At 43.1% G+C, this 22,413-nt stretch overlaps 1 protein-coding gene across 2 annotated transcripts in view; it reads left to right on the top strand.

The window, feature by feature from the left end:
* Positions 1-22,413, top strand: part of LOC136632002 (phospholipase A2 inhibitor and Ly6/PLAUR domain-containing protein-like) — a 69,291-nt gene that overhangs the window by 30,626 nt on the left and 16,252 nt on the right. The window contains exons 1-2 of one of the 2 annotated variants that reach the window (XM_066606532.1): positions 8,311-8,455; positions 16,839-16,961. In XM_066606532.1, the coding sequence (XP_066462629.1) occupies positions 8,311-8,455; positions 16,839-16,961 (268 nt within the window). Of the gene's footprint in view, positions 1-8,310; positions 8,456-16,838; positions 16,962-22,413 lie in introns of those variants that run through there. The other variant, XM_066606534.1, reaches the window with a different exon arrangement.

Genomic DNA, 22,413 nt, shown 5'->3' with positions numbered 1-22,413 from the left:
CTGCGCACACTGAACACACAGAAAAGGCCAGCAGCCTCTAGAGAGGAGCTGGTATATAAGAGATCGTCAATAAATGGGTTGTGTTAATTATATTGCATACCTCTCTGCCTCAAATAAAAACTCACAGCTCCGGGGCCTCCCTGATGTGATATAGAACTTTAGAGGGCCTCAATGTCCAAACTGGCCAGTTGAAAGTGTGGTTTGATGTTAATGCATTCAAGGTGTCGGAGCACGTCTGTTGTGTCTCTGATGTATGATGGTAGCGAAGCCCTGAAAGGGTGTAAGATTTTATCAATATACATGCTGGCATTTTGGGTTAGATCTATTCCGCACATAATAGGTCTTCTTCTTAGAGGATTAGTCCCTTTGTGGACTTTTGGTAAAGTATAAAATGTTGTAAGGATGCATGGGTAGCATATATTGATGCTCACTAGGACCTACACAACCCAACTCTCTAGCTTTAGATAAAATGTCTCTAAGAGGGCCAAGGAATTGGATTGTAGGATCAGACTCTAAGGTTCTGTATGTAGATTGATCATCCAAAAGATCCGTACACATTGTGATATAATCCTCACGGTTCATAATAACTATGTTCCCTCCCTTCTCCAATGGTTTGATCACTATTTCTGGGTCAGACTCAAGCGCCCTTAAAGATGCGAGCGCAAGGGACAAAAGATTATTCTTGGTGGTTGAGAGTTTCTTAAGCTCGGTAAACAGCATTTTTTCAAATATATCTATATAGGGGTATTGAATCCAAGAAGGATTACTTGTACTTTTTGGTTTAAGATCAGTGTAAGGGCCTGTCCCTATAAGCCTCTGCCCTGCATCATCCAGATCTTCAAGAATTCTTAGACCTCCAAGCCTCCACTGACCTCCAAGCCCTGGTCCTCTGCCTTGTTTTTATCATATATAAAAATATTTTTTCAATCGCAACCTGCAAATGAAGAGGGCGATGTCTGGCCATCGGGTCACAGGACAGCCCTCTCCCCAATACGCTAAACTTCTCCTGCAAAAACATATCATCACTGCCAATTTGAATGGTACAGGCACCAGATGAGCAAACGACTTCAGAAGCTTTATCATCTTCTAGGATTATGTTTGCTCCCTGTGGTCCCTTAGGAAATAGTGTGCGATGGGTTGACCCAGAAGGCCACCATCCAGAGAAAGTCTCCCTCGATTGTGGTCAAAACACCGGCCCGATCTTTCCGTAAAAAAGGTATGGGTCTATCTCTCTTGATGGTATCTCTGTCCGATTGTTCACACTTGGAGGAGCTGGCTTCTGTATCGGATCGATATCTAGTATCCTTATGGGCTTTGCTCTCCTTAAAGTCTTGCAGATCCCTTGAGAATTGCATATGTTTCCTCTCCTTAATGTATAATATATGCTTCTCAACATTTTGTTGGAGAGTTTTTTCTATCTGCTGAAATTCTGGATTAACCTTCTCAATAGTGTCTAATAAGAGTCGGGAGTTTTTCTCAAGTGTGACTTTTTCCTTCTATAATAGTAATTTAATTAATCTCAGTGAACCTTCGGTAACTTCTTTCTTCCATTTTGCCATAAATTCAGGAAAAGGGCACCTAACCAGTGGTAGTAGGGGAGAACGTAGATGGAGGAAACTATCTGATATTCCAAATACTTCTGAAGACCCTGTATCTCCCACTAGCATCTGGTATATTCAGAGTATATTGTTGTTAACTATTTAAAACCTTTTTTAATCAATGTACATTGTGATTGAGGACTAAAGTCCTTTTCAGAAAAAAACTGAGTTGGCTTCTGTCAGCCAAAGACTAGTGTCAATACTTGTGGATTGAAAACCTGCCATAAAGTAAAATCTAAGAAACTCACTGAGGCAGAGGGGTCTAATAAATAAACTGAAAGCCCTTCACAGAAAAGACAACCATAAAAATAACTGTTATTAGTGATAGATTAAAACTCAGGACTGACAAAAAATAAAAATTGGAATCCCCAGTGATCTGACAGATAATTGGATGAGGATATAATCCCCTCAGGGAAGACCAGGCCGATAGAACAGACACCAAAATGCAGATCACTAGGGAAATCCCCAAAGTGCGACCAAGGTTAGGTGGGAAATGAATGGTTAGAGGTGGTCTATCTATCTATCTATCTATCTATCTATCTATCTATCTATCTATCTGTCTGTCTGTCTGTCTGTCTATCCATCTATCTACCTATCTATTTCATATATGTCTATCTATCTATATATGTCATATCTATCTATCTATCCATCCCTTCATTACATTACTGTGTATGTACTAATAGAATGATGGTAAATGATGGCGCCTGCAGGAGAATTCTCACTCATTTATAAAACATATTACAATTCTAGAAAACAATTGTTTGTATGTAATCTGCCGCTCGCCTGCCGTAATGCTCCACGTTATGTTACCATGGTGACACTTTGCCCTAGCATGGCCCTCTTTGTTCTTCTCATCTGGCGGCTCATGTACTTGTGTGCATTGTGTGATATTCATCACTTACCCTTAATTGATGATGATGATGGACTTGGCCGTTGTTTCATAATGACCTGAATAATTTATGGCTTGTGAATTTCCATCTGGCAGTAATTTCTGCTACTTTCTCGTAATATATCTGTGAATGTCATAATGCCATGATCTGATAAATGTGGCCCCCATGGTACCCCAAACCATAGATGGGTGAGGAGTCTCTGAGGTTAAGAGCACGGTGGGCTTGACATCTGTCTTAGTGCCCAGAGATGCATTGAGAGTAAACTAGTCTGTTGCCCTACATGTACAGTTTGTTGCCCCGCATATATAATTATTTGACAAAGGCAGAGTGGCTAGTTGGCATTGGATCAGACGTGTCTCTGGCTGTGAGGCAACTGGCTGCTGCAGGAGCCCTCCTGCACTGCTCGGTCTGAACTGGAGATCAGGCACAGTATCCAATCTCCCTAGCAAAGTCATAATGACTTTATAAGGGGTTAATCACCTACTTGGGCCCCTCTTTTCCATAGTGCAGTATTGCTCTCAGCTCTAGGGGTCTGTAGAACATCAAATATGACCTATAAGCAGGGCTGGCCTTAGGTTAAATGGCACCGTCTGTAGAATTGCTTTGGTGTCCCCTAGGCATAAGAAAAGACCTATAAATGAACTATATATATATATATATATATATATATATATATATATATATATATATATATATATATATTGCACTGATAAGCAGCTTGCCCATACCCTTGCAGCGCAGAAAGCAGTGAGATAGCAACAAAACTTTAGACAGGTAGTCAGATGGGGGTCTGGTAGCTGCAGCTGCTTCCCGTATCTCTGGGGCAGGAGTCAGATGTCCGGCCATACCTCAACACTTGTGTGTTGCTTGAACAACTTTATTGTTGTTGTTGTTAACCATTTAGTCATTCACAATCCTCGGCAACCCTAGAGGCGATCTCCCTCCATGTTTTTTGGTTTTGAATTTGGCCATTTTTTGCAGTTGTCACAATTTTAGTCTTCTTTAAAATCAGGCCGAGGCCCATTTTTTCGCTTTCAGTTTTAATCTTACATATCAGCTGCTTCAGACCGGCTTCTGTTTCTGCAATCAGAGTTGTGTCATCCACATAACGGAGATTGTTGATGTTTCTGCAACCTATTTTCGCCCCGATTTCCAATTTGTCTAGGTCTATATTCCGCATAATCACTTCCGCAAACAAGAAGTGTGAGAGGATGCAGTCAGCCACCTTTGCCGATCCCAAACAATCTGTGTCTCCATACCGTGTTCTTACAGCAGCTTCTTGATTGGTATAAAAGGATTTTATTAGCTTGACTAGATGTGCCGATACGGCCAGCTCTTGTAGGGCGTGCCATAGCTTGTCATGGCCGACGCAGCCAAAGGCCTTGATGTAGTCGATGAAGCACATGTAGATATTCTTCTGGTATTCTCGAGCTTTTTCCATGGTCCATCGCAGGTTTGCATTATGGTTGCGGGTGCCAGGTCCTCACTGTCTCAACTACTGAGCTCAGTCTTTTCTGTATGATTTTGAGAAGGATCTTGCTTGCATGCGGAATGAGGTCTATTGTTCGGTAGTTGGAGCAATTCTGAGAGTCGCCTTTCTTTGGTAGAGGGATGAAGACAGAACTTTTCCAGTTCTGTGGCCACTGTGTGGATGCCCATACTGCCGGCCACAGCGCTGTGATTGTTTCCACTGGAACTGGCAGCAATAGCTCTGCTGGTATGTTATCTATGCCTGGTGCTCTATTTTTGGCTATTTGTATCATTGCCATTACCACTTCTGTCTCCATGTCTGCACGCTCCACCTCATGCAATGGTCCAGGTATGTGGTTGCAGGCATATAGTTCCTTGTGTAGCGGCCCAGACCTACAGGCTGCCTGTCCACATGCGTTTTTAGATTGCTTTCCCCGCGGCGATAATCCGACCGCGGGGAACGCCATGCACGCTTTCCATAGCGTTGCTATGGAAAGCGCAGCCCCCCTGTCCACGAGCGGCTGGCAAATCGCAACATACTGCGAATTGCCACGGTTCTCCATGGTCAGCCTATCTGTCGGATAGGCTGACCGCGGAGATCCATCTACAGGATCCTGCTCCAAGGCGGCAGCTACTGCGGCGGAGATCGGCCGCGGGATACCGCAACGCCCATGGACAGGCAGCCATAGGCCACTTCAGATTGTCTTTCATATTTGTCTTGTGCTTTTGTATTGTTTACAACTTCTGTGTGCATGAAGTATGTATAGTGCACCTCTGCAGCACTGAAAGAGTTAATTTCTGCATGAGCTGTCTCTGTCTGGAAATGTATCCTTTTTGTGTTGTGAGTCTGTGGTCACCTGACCATGCTTGATATTAATGCTTGCACAGTAAGTCAGTCAGTCAGTGAGAGAGTGAGTTGGGTGGTTGTTGAAGAGAGCAGTCTGCCAGGAGACTAGTCTGCGTCTAGCCAGTCTGTCTGCAAGTAGTCTGGCCTACGCCGATAGGAATGGGGGAGGCCGAGAGGTATCATCCGTCTCCATTAAACTTATCTAATCTCAGGAGGCCGCGGGATAACTACCAGCCTTGGTGAGTAAGAGGAGTTTAGTTAGCCATAACCAAGGCTAGTACATAGATAAAACACTAGAACCAAGCTCATAAGATAAATACAGCACACATCAACCTCAGTATATAGATATAATACCAGAACCAAGCACATAAATACAGCATGAACCAATGCAAGTACATAGATACAAATTCCAGAACTAAGCTCATAACATAAATACAGCACCAGAAACATGCTTCGCTCATAGATACAATACCAGAACCAAGCTCATAACTAAAATACAGCCCCAGAACCAATCACATAACATAAGTACAGTAGCAGAACTACACTATTGTGCTATGGGGACGCTGATCTGCTGACAATGGTGCCTCAGAACATCAAAGGGATGGACACAGAGCCAGGAGGAGGATTCTTGTAGCTCCATAAGATGCTGCCACATGGAGGAAGATCATCTGGTTGGGCAGATCCAAGGGGAGGCAATCAACCCCAGCCTACATCCGCCTGGTGCTCCTCCCTACAAGCTTGTGACTTGCACCCTGCGTGACCACATGAGTTGCATGTAACTAAGGTCAGCTGTGTCTATAAGTTTATGGTTCACACCCTCTAATACATCTTCCACTGACTGTAAATTTGCCTTTGCATTGTAGTTCTGCTGATTGTAAGACCCCCAACCCTCAGTCTCCTCCTTCTAAAAAACAAGAGAAGGTTCCAAAGGCAACGCCGCTTTAAAGTGACTTCCCCTTTGGTTTGGACAGTGAATGGCAGTTTGGGGATCCGGCTGTCACCAACCTGTGATGTATGGCACATGGAGGCAGACTACAGGGATGACTTGTTTCCAGGTCCCCAAATCACACCCTGCATGACCTAGCACGCCCCAACACACCTCGCTGCCATCACTAACCATTTCCAACAGGTAGGTCAGACAACTTAGTTTCCACCAGCGGACACAGTCAACACACTCCGGTGGGCAGGCTTGGCAATCTCACTTCTCCCACCGAAGAGCTGGACCTTCGTAGTGGTGGTGCACTAGCCGTGTCCCAGTAAATCATCTAAGGCAGAACCCCCTGGCTTTTCAGCCAACATGGCACCACTCGGCGGTTCCAACATGCACTGGCATGCACCTGAATTGTGACCTTTATTCCCCGCTGTCACCCCACCGATGGAGTGAAAAAAGAGCTCTTGTAAGCGCTTTTGGGACCGGTGTTGGTAAGTACCAACCTCTCCTCGATCTCCCTCCCTGCTGGGTCGAAGGGGGCAGTGCTAAGCCACATTGACAGAGCGGCTGTAGGCCACTCCTCTGTGAGCGAGAGAACAGGCAGTGCTTTTCCCTACACCAGGAGTATATTCAGTGCAGCTCTGGAGTATAATACAGGATGTAACTCAGGATCAGTACAGTATAAGTAATGTATGTACACAGTGACTCCACCAGCAGAATAGTGAGTACAGCTCTGGAGTATAATACAGGATGTAACTCAGGATCACTACAGGATAAGTAATGTATGTACACGGTGACTCCACCAGCAGAATAGTGAGTACAGCTCTGGAGTATAATACAGGATGTAACTCAGGATCACTACAGGATAAGTAATGTATGCACACAGTGACTCCAGCCGCAGAATAGTGAGTGCAGCTCTGGAGTGTAATACCAGATGTAACTCAGAATCAGTACAGGATAGGTAATGTTGTCACAGTGCAGAGGGATCAGCCCTATTCTCATTTGCACGAGGAAAGAAAATAAGCAATGGGATAAAACTGAAAGGGAGGAGACACAAATTGGATATTAGAAAAAAAAAATTTGACAGTGAGGGTGATCAATGAGTAGAACAGGTTACCACGTGAATCCTGCACTGAGCAGGGGGTTGGACACGATGACCCTGGTGGTCCCTTCCAACTATACCATTATATGATTCTATGATAATGTATGTACACAATGACTCCACCAGCAGAATAGTAAGTGCAGCTCTGGAGTATAATACAGAATGTAACATAGGATAAGTAATTGTAAGGAGAATTTATGTGTTTATCAAAGAGAAGATGATCCCAGATCTCGTGCAGAAGTCTGGGCCCAGGAGAAATACAAATCACACCAGCCTGTGCGATATCAGATGATTTCTAATTTATTCTAAGGTGTTCGAAGCATAAATGACATCACAGGAAAAGTATATACCTCCAAGATGAATAAGAATTCATGATAGGCTAAAACAAAAATAATTAACATAAGTTACACCTCCTAAGGTGTATCTATTACATACAATAAAACCGTTATGAATTCAGGGAAAAGGAATGCAAGGGAGGGGGTCTCTTAGTGTACACAGGAAACGGGATAGACTATCTATAAACATGCATACATGCCTGGTCATTAAACTGTCTTATCTCTAATCTGTCTTCCTCAGAAGACATGCAGGCCTATAGGTGGGTTTCATTTAACCCCTTCACTACTTATACTAGTATCATGCTATATATTTCTAGTCTACAATGCAATATAGAATAATTAACTGATACATTGATCTACAATTTTCTTAACAGTAATGTATGTACACGGTGCCTCCACCAGCAGAATAGTGAGTGCAGCTCTGGAGTATAATACATGATGTAACTCAGGATCAGTACAGGATAAGTAATGTATGTACACAGTGACTCCACCAGCAGAATGGTGAGTGCAGCTTTGGAGTATAATGCTGGATGTAACTCAGGATCAGTACAGGATAAGTAATGTATGTACACAGTGACTGCACCAGCAGAATAGTGAGTGCAGCTCTGGAGTACAATATAGGATGTAACTCAGGATCAGTACAGGATAAGTAATGTATGTACACAGTGACTCCACCAGCAGAATAGTGAGTGCAGCTTTGGAGTATAATGCTGGATGTAACTCAGGATCAGTACAGGATAAGTAATGTATGTACACAGTGACTGCACCAGCAGAATAGTGAGTACAGCTCTGGAGTATAATACAGGATGTAACTCAGTAGTCATGTAATGCAGTTACACGGTATTGGAGCATAAACTAATATTATATGTGGTAATAACAATATAATATGATTATGTTTGATGCTTGTAAAATGTAACAATATTCAGGTTAAATTCTTGCGTTCTGCCTTTTGTTGAGCGGCTGGTGATCCCTCATCCATAATAACATTATGATCCAGCTGTTGCTCGCAGTCACCACACATCCCATTCCCTGATAGTTCAATCATGTCTGATGTAATAGTGAAGCTTTTACTGTCCTGCTCTCAGCCATTTCCATTTTATCTATCCCCTCCCCTACGTGTTTTTATGGCATAATCTTATGAAGCCAACGCCCTGTTATAAAGTAAGTCTCAACAGGCGGCACCGTAAACTACTTGTTATCACAGCATCCTCAAGGAAGTTCAGAGTCATGGAAAGCTCCTGGCTGCTGCTCATCTGCATCCTCTCCGGCATCAGGGCTGCAGGTAGGATCATTCAGGCAGGTGACCTGTTACACCCACACGGATGCAGGAAACCCCAGGAGAGTTATGACTTCACCTATTTCTGCATTCACTAGAGTTGCATTTTCTTCTTCTCAGCAGTTGGAGAGTTTTTCTTCTTTGAAATGCTTTTATTGAATGTGTTTCCTTTAGTAATTCATTAGTGAAGCATATATGTATATATATATAGTGTCGTACTCCTATTATATCATACATATAATATAGCATATAAGTACATCATATCCGTATCACATATATACACCCATATATATATATATATTGCATTATTCACATGATATATTTTTATACTTTTCATATTTCTATTGTAAAATAATTAAAACTAATGACCATATTTTTTAATTTTTCATAAACTTTTGGGAAACTACAAAAATCACATCCCAGAGTGGATAACTGAACTAACTACATTTCCAATGATGTGGATGCAGATTCGTATGAGTGATTGCGTATGCCTCAGCACAACATATTTGCGCCATTAAGAGTCTTTTTTACGTGTTTTACTGTATTTTTTCCGCATGCAAGCCAAGTTTTTTGTGCGCGGGACACAGCCACGCCCCAAATTTAAGGGTTATTTAGTCAAATGAGTTCCAGATGTGTTCTTTCTGCAGATTATTGCATGCGCATTTGCGCATTCACCACAGGCTTCTATGGGGACCTTTGGTGAGCGCAAAAGTAGTGCATGCCCTGTTTTTTTGTCACATGTGAAATGCGCTCACAAAAAAACGGAAATGTGAATGAACCCATTGAAATCAATGGATTTTATTCACTGCGTATTGCACACGCAAATTGTACACACTCGAATATGTGCCAAATACACCCATATGAAGCCCCCCTTCTAGTAGGAGACACAGATGTAGCAATCGTTAACATGACTGGTGCATTGTGCTACATTGTAGTTTAGCTATTGTAATGTGTTAAACGTCAAGTTAACGTTGGCTACAACTGTACATGAAGTGATGTCATATATGGTAATGGGTAAAATGGCGCAGTTACTTATCCGATGATGACTGTGGCTTTAACTACCACTTATTATTAAGGAGCAGTACATAGATGACTCAATGAGTGGGCAGAAAGATATTAATATGTATTAGAGCACTGGGGCTGAATTACTAATACTAAGCTTTTTTCGCTTGCAATGATAGTGTAAGATTAAAAAAAAAACAGCATGTCTAACTTTCGTGCGATTCCAATCTACAGATCACATGGCCGTATTCCCACAGCATAAAAGCGCCCGGCCGGCCAATATAGCGCCGAGCGCTTTCACGCTGGGCCGGAAAGATAGTCCTGGAACTATCTTTTGGGCCGGAATAAATCGGCCACTGCATGGGCTCCTATGGGAGCCAATAACAGCGGCTGGAGAAGGGAAGACGGAAGACTGCTAAACTCCCTCTGTCTTCTCTCCTCCTCTCTCCTCCCCTCCAGCTGTTTGCAATGAAAGGAGGCGAGACGTTGCTGGCTGCGGACAAGGGGTGGGGAGGGGCTGATGCTTAGCCCCACCCCTGTTCCGACCACTACCATTGCAATCAGCCGGAGGAAAGGAGAGAGGAGGTAAGCCGGCGAGCGGGAGGGAAGGGGAGGCAACGGCATTGCGGCCTCGGTGTATATGTGCCGGGCCTGTGCTGTCTGAACGGGCCCACTTAAAAATGCCTAAGGCCATGAGAAAGAGGGCTAAGGGTGGTTTCACACGGGAGAGAGCATTGCGCGATTTTCACCTGATACGATAATTATTAAGAAAAGCAGATTAGGAAAGCAATGATTTACAATGGTTTCCTTCCGATTAGCGATGTAAATATGGCGCAAAGCATATCTGATGGCTTTCGGGCACAATTTGCCCCAGAAAACTATTTTGGCTTTCGGGCACAATTTGCCCCAGAAAACTATTTTGATTTTAACAGTAAATGAGCCCCATTGATTCTGTACAGATACACCAAGGCTTATTTACATATGAAAATTCGACAGCTTTCTGGCACAAGTTGCACAAGAAAGCTGTGAAGTGGGCTTTGTTCCACAGTGACTTTATGTCATTCTTTCAGCTGTGTCTGACAAGGGGGTATTTCCTTCATAGAGATGGGTATAGGCCCAAACGTGGCACTGTAAGCCAACAACTACACCAAAAAAATGGCACAATTTTTGGTGATTTGTATATTTAGTCCAATCCGCAGGTAACAAGTTATAGAGTGGGAGGAGCTGAACGGACTGTTATATAGTTTCCCTAGAAAAGCTCCAGCATAACTTTTCATTGAAATTCCTTCTTACTCTATGTTTAGGAGTCCAGTGGGCGGTCCTATCAGGGATTTCCTGCATAGCTGTTTATACAGAGATAGCTGTCAATCACTGATGAGAGTCCAGTGGGTGGTTCTATTAGTGATTCCCTGCATGGCTGTTTATACAGAGATGGCTGTCAATCACTTATGGGAGTGCAGTGGGTGGTCCTATCAGTGATTCTCTGTATGGTTGTTTATACAGCGATGGCTGTCAATCACTGATAGGAGTCCAGTGGGCGGTCCTATCAGTGATTCCCTGCATGGCTGTTTATACAGAGATAGCTGTCAATCACTGATGGTGGTCCAGTGGGTGGTCCTAAGTATAGAAAGACCAAGGATTTCAATGACAAGTTGTACTGGAACTTTTCTGATAAAACTATAGAGGATAAAACTATACAGCATTTCCAATGCTGGTCTTAGTATAGTTTCTTTTGATGCACGATGCCACTAAATACATGAAGACGCACATGCCTCTTTATGCCTTAGATACATCTCAGCATCTCCCATGCCCCTACTCAGAAATATGTGCCAGGTCCAACCTTGCGTACATTTCTGACATAATTTATGCCACTTTTTATACATCAAACATAAAAATGGCCTACAAGTTCTGAGTTTTTTTGGAAACGTAATATAGCACCCATGGAAATCAGTATGCCTCCAAAAGCCTCAGATTTCATACGGAGGTATGCTTCATATATAGAGCTGAATAAACACTTTACATTCTTCCCAACTTCCCTGAATGTATGGATGATCAGCTTGTCATGAGTTTTCAAGGTGGGGATAAATATAAGTTGCCAGAATTGTCTAGTAGGAACTTATCACCTGCTGGAACAAAGTATTGGACATGTTAAAATCCAAAGTGCCCAATACTTCTTTCCTCCAACTTTTGCCATCAACAGAAAGTCAAAACAACCCCAAATGCAGTAGATAGTCAGCTGGTCCTTACAAAATCAGTAGGCTCAGCTTATCTAATGTCTATGGGCACCTTAAGACATGTTCCATATGATGCCAACATATAGAAATAGCTCTACAACATGGTGCTGCAAAATACAGGGGCACATGGAGTGTCTACAACTCCAGCACCATAGAGGCTCTATATGCCGCCTTAAGGCTTCACACAAAAGATGCATGAGCTTTGATGCTTATCAAGTAGACACCAAATAACTACAGTTGTGTCCACCCCTAACTTTTCTTGAATTTCGTTATGCAATTTGTCATGATACCACTTCAATACAATTTCTCACCATCCAGTATGGAAGTCTGTGGGTGATGGATGGCATTCATCCAGGCATCCATCAGACTTACCTGTTTTATTGTGTTTCTTTGACACCTTGTGCCATACATCTTAGGATACAGATGTAGCCAAGCTGAACTTGGATGTGATGAGATAGCTTACTTTGACAAGTTAAGCCACTGAACAATTATCTTAACGTGTTAAGTCCCAGATTAAATTTGGCTACATCTGTATGTCGATTTTCGAGACAATTAAGGAAGGACACGTTTGTAACACAGTAAGTAATCCCCTCAGTTGGTAAAAGGTAAACTTTCAGGATTCTTCTTAAATTGATTCAATACATAAACCGTAGTCGGAGACTCTTATTATTCGTCCCCTAACCTCGACCACATCCTCCACCATTCTCAACAGATGGTTGTAGACATGGTTGGAAGTCTTTCATGGGCTTGATGTTGGACATAAAGCCTTCTATTACTTTTGGTTCCAAGATTTAGAGTGGTTGGCCCATAAAACCTTCTCCCACTTTCCAGACATTCTGGTTCTAGAGAACATTTTCTTTTAACTAGTCTATTTCCTTTCCTCTGTAACAACGTCCAGACTCAAAGGGTGGTCTTCTTACAGTGGGAATCTTGAGATACCCACAAAGGTCTGAGAAGGCAAGGACACACATAAATGTTGGCTTTTCCCAATATCATTAAGTTAGAAGATGGTTCCCAGTAAATAATATGGGTTTTCTACAATGGTTCCCATCATATTGTTGACAACCATGATACTACCTATGATCTGATTAACTGTTTGTAGGGGCATTTGTTCTCCACTGAAGACAATGTTTCTCAAAGCAGTGCCATTCCTAGTCTACAGTTATGGCAGTACCAGACACAACTCATGGACTGGTGCAACGGTATTTTAGGAAGAAAGTAGACATGTTTTAAAATTCGAACATCTTTCAGTGCTGCTTTGAGATTTATGTCTCAACTCTCAAGATTAAGCCCCATTAAAATGGTGTTCTCTCTCATGAAATGTGGTGGAGATTTCCAGTGGTCAATATCTTCTAGCAGTGTTGAATTGCTCTTCATGATATATGGAGCACTCCAGTCCCTTTGTTTTGAGTGAGGTCCAGTTTCATAGACTCTACAAATATCATCTTCTAACACATCTGTTTTGCAATATATATGTACATACACAGAGTACAGGCTGTGTATATCCATCTCGTGACACTGGCCACAAGTAGGAGCTTATGATAGAAAGTCGATGACTTCCTACATGACTACAATGCTATGTTTAGACTTCACTGTTATTTTTATAGTGCACTGATGGGGGAAATTCTATCTTAAAGGCATAGAGGATCATCACGACCTTTGTGCGAATGCTTTAAAATGAGACCTAATTAAAACAACAGATCTCTTTAATTTAAAGGGGTTGTCACCTCAAAGACAGCTAGTTTAGTACTGTAGTCGCAGTAGCAGTCATTTGATCCTTATGGGTCTGGCTCCCAGCATCAAAAGGCTAAGTTTGCTGGGTGAAGTGAATTTTGTATCCAGACATTTCCTTTGCAGCAGCTACCATAAAGGAAATGTAGTATTAGATGGTCGTATTCAGATTAAGAGGAAGGGTACCCTCTATTATGTCCACAAGCCCTGGCAGTTGTCTTTCTGAGACAGCTTCCTTTAAGACTATCATTAATGCAATAGAACAAGTGACAGTGGGGTCATTTTCAATAACTAACCATCCTCCCACAGACTACTATTCATGGTATCTCCGCCTTATCAAAACGGGGCAATAAAATCCAAAAAAGGACAGGACTCCAATGATGGGTACAGGTACAACAACCCATTACAGTGGGACTCATAGCAGGAACTCATCTAGTGTGGTGGTCCAACCCCAGGTTCTAGGACAGTCCACCACATGCAAGTCAGGTGTGCTTATATAGCAAACTCCATTGAGTGGAGGGGTTCCCCGACCATCATGGACATTCACAATAAATGGAGGGCACCAACCCGCAGATCACTAGAGACACCTGCATCCAGTGGCAAGAAAATCAAGCAAAAGAGAAAAAGCAACAGACATCGCTCAGGGACATCCACCTCCTCCAACAGTGTAATGGTGAAGAAGATGGAAATGGTGCACTTACTTCCAGGGAGTGCGATGGAAGAAGTTTCTCCATTGCCTCCTTATGTGCAGTCTAGCCTTTAAAGATGTGAGCCAGGCACAATGCTTCCCTTCAGGGAATGTTCATTCATAGCAAAAATGCCACAGCAAACAAATAACAGGTACTGCAACGCGTTCCAGAGGTTTACAATAACCAGGGGTTACTACTTTCACAAAAAGTGTCATGCTGTCATATATATATATACACAGACTCTTAGATGGGAAATAGACACCCATGGCAATGTCTGACGTTCTGAATTGGCGCGCAGTTCAGACTGGAAGTGACGTACATACGGACGTCAGCTTGCACTCACTGGATCACAACTATGAGCGAAAAACCACAGGAGTGCATGAAAATGTGCTTGGGCACAGGGGAGTGTGATCGCTGTAGCGTTTTTTTTAAGGGAACGTACATTAGCTCCTGGGCACCAAATTCTAAATAAGGACCAGCTATGTGTGTATGTGTATATATATATATATATATATATATATATATATATATATAACCAAGCGTAGGTATATAACAACATAATGTATAAAATATAAAAATATGTAAAATAAGACATAAAATAAGGGAGGATAAAATGTAGGAAAAAAACTAAGTGAATTGCATAACCAAGTTAAAATAATACAAAATGCTGAAAATACACTTGTAGAAGAGGGATAAAAATAGAGAAGGATTGGTGGCCTGCAAATAAATAAAAATTATTTTTACATCAATCACTGCACTCACTCCAAGACTTCTTTCAACCTATATGGGGCTGGACTATTAACATCTTAAAGGTGTGGTCCTTTTTTCGGACTTTCCTCCCCACTTGCAAAATATCCTCTTTTATTTATCCATTAATGCAGCTGTATGAGGGCTTGTTGTTTTTTGCTGGACAAGTTGTATTTTTCAATGGTACTATTTAATGTACCATAAAATGTGCTCCACTCCTCTGTAAAGAGAACAGACCAATGCTGGCTGTGTATCCTCAGTTAAAATACTGAGGAAGGGGCGTAACAGCCCCGAAACGTGTCTATATCGTATGCTGTATTAATTCTTAATAAAAACAGAAGAGTCGAGCTTAGGAACACGTCTCGTGCCTCTTTAAGAAAAGGGATTGCGCCTACAACCACTCTTTTCCTACATTAATTCCATGTATTTGCATGTCCTCCTGGGAAGGTGTAATGTTTCATGGACTGGCTGCACCCTCTCAGACTCGTCAAGAATCGATCAATCTCACTCAAATATATAGAACTAGTAATTATTAGGAAATACAGTGCTTCTGGGGCCACACAACTCTGCTACAGGGTACATCCATTATGATCCCCACACATCACACACACAGATTGGCTCCTCCCACAGCAGGGACGTCACCGCTGGTCCTTCAGCCCCCCTAGACTTTTTATATACAGTGTAGCTATTTGAAAGGAGTTTTTGTGATCCTCATCAGTAAGGCCGAGCTCACACAGGCGGACCGGATTCCACATGCAGGAGGCCTGCAGTGGATTCTGGCTGTGAGCCCAGCCAGCAGCCCTACGTACATGAATAATCCCTATTGTGGATGACCACAGCGGCTCACTGTCAGTCATGCGCAGTGCAGTTTTTTATTTTTGAATTGTTTGTATTTCCTGCACCGTCACTAAGTGATGATGCAGGCACCCGCAGCCCATATGCAAAATTAATTGCGCATTGGCTGTGGGTCAGAAAGCCTCCATTAACTTCAATGGAAGCCATAACCAGCAAAATTCCTCCATTTACGGAATATGCAATTCTTATCCGCAAGTGTGAGCGAAAGAGCAAAAGTACATGTCTTTGAATGGCTATGTATTGCTGCGGGTCCTCCGTGTGGACGCCAATTGCGGATTCTACAATTGGAATTTGCCCATGTGAGCCTGGTCTAACTGTGATAGGAATGACCATGCCCCCTGCAGACAACTCCTGTGTCGCAGCATCACACAGACTGAGAAATTGACTCAAAAATGAACACATAACACCAAGTAGATCTGATCTGGTCTGAACTGAGATCACATGACCATCTGAGGAAAAAGAGGCCAGGAGTTTCAGATGGAAAGAAATAACTAAGCCAGTTAACACTAGCCAGGGGGGTAGCTACACTAGCCAGGGGGATCCTAAACAAACAGTAAAGTTCAGGAGAGTGACTTTTTTTTTAAGTGCTACCTAAAAAATCAAAGACTATATTATGTAAGAATATATCATATGGTATTATATGAAAGTGAGCCTAAGCACAGATGTATTTCCTTAAATGGTATGCTGTATTGACAGCAGAAGTCAGGTGATCGCTGCCTGCCAATGAGAGACTGCAGCTTCATCGCCTGTTTTCCTGACATCAGCATTCACATCGTGGGCACCATGATGCCAGGAGTTCAGAATGGTGATGCCGTGGCATCTGATTGTAAGGCCAATTTCTGCTGTGAACACAGACCAGAAGAATCGCGGGGCTGCAGCGCTTGATTGCCGAGGCTCTAGAAGGTAAGTATTGCTTGTTTTAAATCATTTGTATCTAATTTTAAAATGGTCATTTTTGACTGGACAATCCTTTTAAATAACCAGAGGCTGGATTGGCTGGAGATGGGAAAGCTGGGTTATTTTGAAATAACAGTATAACAATGTCCAGAGGCCCTGGCAGCAGAAGGGTTAATGTGCTTTGTGCAAGCTGTGATATTGTTCTCAGCTGTATGGTTTTTCTGTCGGTTCTAGATATGAATATATCATGTGTGCATTGTGTGGGAGAAAACATGAAGACCTGTCAGGGGACTTTTCGGAAGTGTTCGGTGCCCACTGAAGAATGTGTCTCGGTTACTGAACGAATCCTAATCGGTGGTAAGTTAAAGGGGCGGTGCCGACCTCTAACCGCGAGAAATCAGCTTGCATGAGAAAAGTCAAAAACATTTTGCTTTGTGTTACCAAATTTTGACTCATTTTTTCCATTGATGGACTTCTATGGGGGATTTTTTTCTTTTTGCGGAACTGTAGTTTTTACTTGTACCATTTTGAGGCACATAAATCTTTGGATCGCTTTTCATTCTACTTTCTTTGGAAGATGAGATAACCAGAAAACTGAAATGCTGGCATTGTGTGTGTGTGTGTTTTGTTTTGTTTTTTGTGGCAATAAAGGGCTATTCATATAACCTTTTAGACTGCACCTCAGAAAAAAAACGCATGTAAAGAAATCGCATGACCGAAGAGGCAGGCGCGGTTTTAAATTCCCGCTTGTGTGGTCACATGATGGCTAAATTCAAACATAAAGTGCAGTCCCATCGTTATCCCCTGCTGTGGCTGTGACAGCTGCAGTAGGGGATTCCTTGGATGTGAAACCCCTGAATGCCATCACATCCAGGGGTTTCACCTTGTGGTCAATGGGGCTGGCGGCAGCAGCAGTGGCCCCACTGACAACATACAGAGAAGATCACGATCCACTGCCAGGGATTTCTGCATCTCCGTGGGGAGTCCCCTCATCACTGAGCACTTTAACAGCATTGCCACAGTATTCAGTGACAAGGGGACTCCCCACAGGGATGAAGAGTTCCCCTGCCACAGCTGTGGAACAGGAGCAATCAGCGCAGCTTTCATGTTACCTCAGCATTGCCAATATCCAGCAATTGTTTTGCGAAACGTTCGGCGGTTGCATCATTTTGTAGTTGAACACGCATCCCGTTGCTCGTAATGCCTTTTTTTTTCGTGCTTGAGATGGAAATTCAACGTTCTACATCCGGGGGAGCATAACTGTCGACGATGCCCGAACGCGCGCCACCTATCGTAGGATAAATGTGCTATGATATGTACTCAACAACTTCCCAAGGTTTCATGGAAGGTGAATGGTGTAGTAGTGCATAAAGGACAGACAGACAGGCATTTTTATATATATAGATAAAACATGAATTCTCACATTTCTTCTTGCCATGTGATGCCCTCATTATACCCACAGTATAAGATGCACCTGGCATGGAAAGTCTCCGCTATAATCTAAGTGGTTGTCACATCTGGAAATCATTAAGAAACGGGAAACGTTGAAAAAAAAAAGAACACACATTAGCGAGGTTTGTACTAATGAGCCAGCGGTGATTTCCTGAAGGTGAAGACATCAGGCTGCGGATCTGAGGCCGACAACAACATGCAAGATTCAATTAGAAACCATAGTTATCAAAGAACAGAAGGATATCAAAAACCACATGATTAATTCCAGTATACTGTAGGTATCTGGGGGTATAGCGACTGACTCCGACAAGTATCTGCTGCTTAAATCTGACCCAAATAAGTATTTGCAGGTATAGCGACTGACAAAGACAAGTATCTGGAGGTATAGCGACTGACTCAAACAAGTATCTGCAGGTATAACATCTGATCCCGACAGCTATCTGCAGGTATAGCAGCTGACCCTGACAAGTATCTGCAGGCATAGTGTCTGACCGCCACAAGTATCTACAGGTATAGTGTGTGAACCTGACAGATATGTGCAGGTATAGCATCTGACCCAGACAAGTATCTGCAGGTATAGCGTCTGACCCTGACGAGTATCTGCAGGTATAGATCTTACCCCCACAGGTATCTGCAGGTATAGATCTTACCCCCACAGGTATCTGCAGGTATAGATCTTACCCCCACAGGTATCTGCAGGTATAGCATCTGACCATGACAAGTATCTGCAGGAATAGAATCTGACTGCCACAAGTATCTGCAGGTATAGCGTCTGACCCTGACAAGTATCTGCAGGTATAGCGTCTGACCCTGACAAGTATCTGCAGGTATAGCGTCTGACCCTGACAAGTATCTGCAGGTATAGCGTCTGACCCTGACAAGTATCTGCAGGTATAGAATCTGACCCTGACAAGTATCTGCAGGTATAGCGTCTGACCCTGACAAGTATCTACAGGTATAGATCTTACCCCCACAGGTATCTGCAGGTATAGCATCTGACCCTGACAAGTATCTGCAGGTATAGAATCTGACTGCCACAAGTATCTGCAGGTATAGCGTCTGACCCTGACAAGTATCTGCAGGTATAGCGTCTGACCCTGACAAGTATCTGCAGGTATAGCGTCTGACCCTGACAAGTATCTGCAGGTATAGCGTCTGACCCTGACAAGTATCTACAGGTATAGAATCTGACCCTGACAAGTATCTGCTTGTATAGAATCAGACTGCCACAAGTATCTGCAAGTGTAGCATCTGACCCTGACAAGTATCTGGAGGTGTAGCATCTGACTTGCACAAGTATCTGTGCAGTAAATCTTGCCTTGACAAGTATATTTAGGTAAAGCGTCTGACTTCGACAACTATCTGTAGATATTGCATGTGACCCTGCAGCTTACATCTGACCCCGACAAGTATCTGTAGGTATAACATCTAACCCCCACAACTATTGTCAGGTATAGCATCTAACACCGACAGATATCTGCAGATAAAGCATATAACATCGATAGTTATCTGCAGGTAGAGCATCTGATCTCGACAAGTATCTGCGGGTATAGTGTTAGACCCAGACAAAAACCTGAAGGTATAGCATCAGACCCATACAAGTATCTGCAGGTATAGCATATGAGCCCGACCGGTATTTGCAGGTATAGGATCTGCCCCCCACAGGTATCTGCAGGTATAGCATTTGACCCCCAAAAGTATCTGCCAGGCAAATTTTGAGGGGATTGTGGTGAACGACTTCATTTTTTCCTTCAGGATGGGAGATGCAGTAGAGTCCTTTTTCTCTGCGGGGAATTACTATTTAGTGTTGGCAATTTCCAGATGCGGGGTCAATAGACCTTCTGTAGATGATGTTTCTTTTTAGGAATAATCTTTTTCTCTGTCTCCATAGTCGTTGCAACTGAGGATCCATAGATTTACGTAGAATGCCTTTTGGGATGTCTCCAGTTAGTAAATGTTCCTGTAATTCTATCTTGTTGGAGCAAGAACCCTTTTTTCAGAGTGTCCGTATTTTCTGATGAAAAGTTTGGAGTAGAAGAAACAGCTTGGCAATTTTGTTGGGCTTGATATAAAGTAAAGTCTGGCATTTCAATGTCCTCCCATGTGTCGTCTTCAGGGGAATTGTCTACCGATGTAGGTAGTCTGGAGAGAGCATCAGCGTTTGTGTTGCTTTTTCCAGTGCAGTATTTGACTTGGAAGGTGAAGTTAGCTAAACGGGAAAACCATCTCTGTTCTAACGCTCCTGGTTTGGCTGAGTTTGGCTAAGTGGGCAACTGGAATGTTATCCATCTAAGCGATAAAGGTTGCGGCAGCTCGGTAGTCTTCAAACTTCTCTGTGATGGTCCAGACTAATGCGAGAAGTACTAATTTGAAGAAACTGTAATTCTGGTCATTTCTCGCAGCGCCTTTTAATGAGCGGCTGGCATATGCATCCACCCTCTCTTTAAAGCTGGTCTCTGTATAAAGATTAAAGGCGAACACATCATCAGGGTAAGCAAGGATGGGGATCGTTGTTAGCCTCTCTTTAAGTACCTGAAAGGCCCGCTCTTGCTCTTTTTCCCAATTAATGGCTACTGGACATTTGAAGGCCTCTTTTGGGCGCCCGTGCAAAACGTCTTTCAATGGGGCTGCAATCTGCACATACTTGGGGATAAAGCGCCTATGATATTCCACAAACCCTAGGAAACTTTGTATATCTTTAAGTGTCTTTGGAGTAGGCCAGTTTTTAACAGCATCTACTTTATCAGGGTCTGGATACAGCCCCTCGGCACTCACAATGTGACTGAGATAGCGCACTTTTGTCTGCAGCAAGTGACACTTAGATGGTTTCATTTTTAGACCATGGTCAATGAGGGTCTGAAACACTTCCCTGGGGAGTTCAATATGCTCCTTGTAGCTCTTTGAATATCTAATAATGTCATCTAAGTACAATAGGACTGATTAAAAATTTCTATGTCCTAAAGACCTTTCCATAAACCGCTGGAAAGTACCTGGGACTTTGTAGAGGCTGAAGGGCATGCAATTAAATTCAAACAACCCTATGGGTGTGGTGAAAGCAGTTTCCTCTCGATCTGCCTCACTCATAGGCACCTGCCAATATCCACTGGTCAGATCCAGAGTGGAGAAATACACGGCAGAACCTAGGGCATTCAGTGACTCCTCAATACGAGGTAGAGGGTAGGCATCTTTATGGGTGACACTACTGAGCTTCCTGAAATCCACACAGAAGCGTATGCCTCCAACGTTCTTTTTCACCAGGACTATGAGAGCGGCCCAGGGACTATGACTCTCCCTGATAATGTGATTAGCCCTCATTTCTTTGATCATATTTTTGACTTGTTGTTAGGAGGAAGGTTGTATAGGTCTGTACCTCTCCTTGATTGGTGCATGACCGTTGGTGGGAATGACAGAGGTCCTTGACCCTGCCCGAATCAAGGCTATGTTGGCTGAAAGTGTCTGTCTTTTCCATGGCTATGTCTTTTACTCCCTGCACCTGATCAGGGGATGTCTGTGAATCTCCGATATGTAAGTCAGGGAGCCATGAGGGAGTCTTAGTGGAACCTGACGGTACAGACTGAGCCCCTTGTAGAACACTGTAAGTCTCATTTTCTAGGATGTGATCAGGAGCATGCAAGGACACCTGTGCCACAACAGTATATTTTCTTAATTGCACAGGGACATTTCCAATATTAATGAGACAGATCAGCACCTTCCCATCTCCTTATGGTAGCCAGGCTCTGGACAGCCATCAGAAATGGATGTCCATCTATAGGTATGGGCTCCACTGTAGCCTCATATGCACGACCATGCAGACCTGTACGTGTCTGGCACCAAAGGACAAATTCAGATTCCAGAGGGACTAGAACTGGTCTGATATCTTTCACGCGGGCTCTACCCTTTTCTGCATAACAATTTCTGAGGATGTTCATACCCAGCGTGATAATTGGTGCATTCCTATCTGGTACATCCACTACTAGTATCCCTTGATACTAGTAGCTCTGTTCTCCCAGCTCTAATAGTTGGCTCTCAGTATCCTACTATAGGTACGGGAAGGAATTTGCGTGCCATAACATTAATTAATTGCTTAGTTGGACAGCTGGGGACTTCGGGGGACCAGTATTTTTTGAAGTCATATCTCCGGATTGTAGTTACTTGTGATCCGGAATCAATTAAAGCAGGCAAGGGCATATCGTCCACATACAGTGTGACTTGCGGACATGGGCCTACATACTTAGAGATCCCTTTCGGTGTGTGTGGACCTAGTGTTTGTCCTCGTGGGGTATGATCCTTCTTCCCAGGGGATGCTCGTTTAAACAGAAGCATGTATTTATTTCATGTCCCTATAGGCGGCAGTGTT

This window comes from Eleutherodactylus coqui, chromosome 6 (assembly GCF_035609145.1).
Source record: "Eleutherodactylus coqui strain aEleCoq1 chromosome 6, aEleCoq1.hap1, whole genome shotgun sequence".
NCBI lineage: Eukaryota > Metazoa > Chordata > Amphibia > Anura > Eleutherodactylidae > Eleutherodactylus > Eleutherodactylus coqui.
Note: the sequence above shows the minus strand (reverse complement) of the source record. Positions and strands in the feature narration are given on the sequence as shown.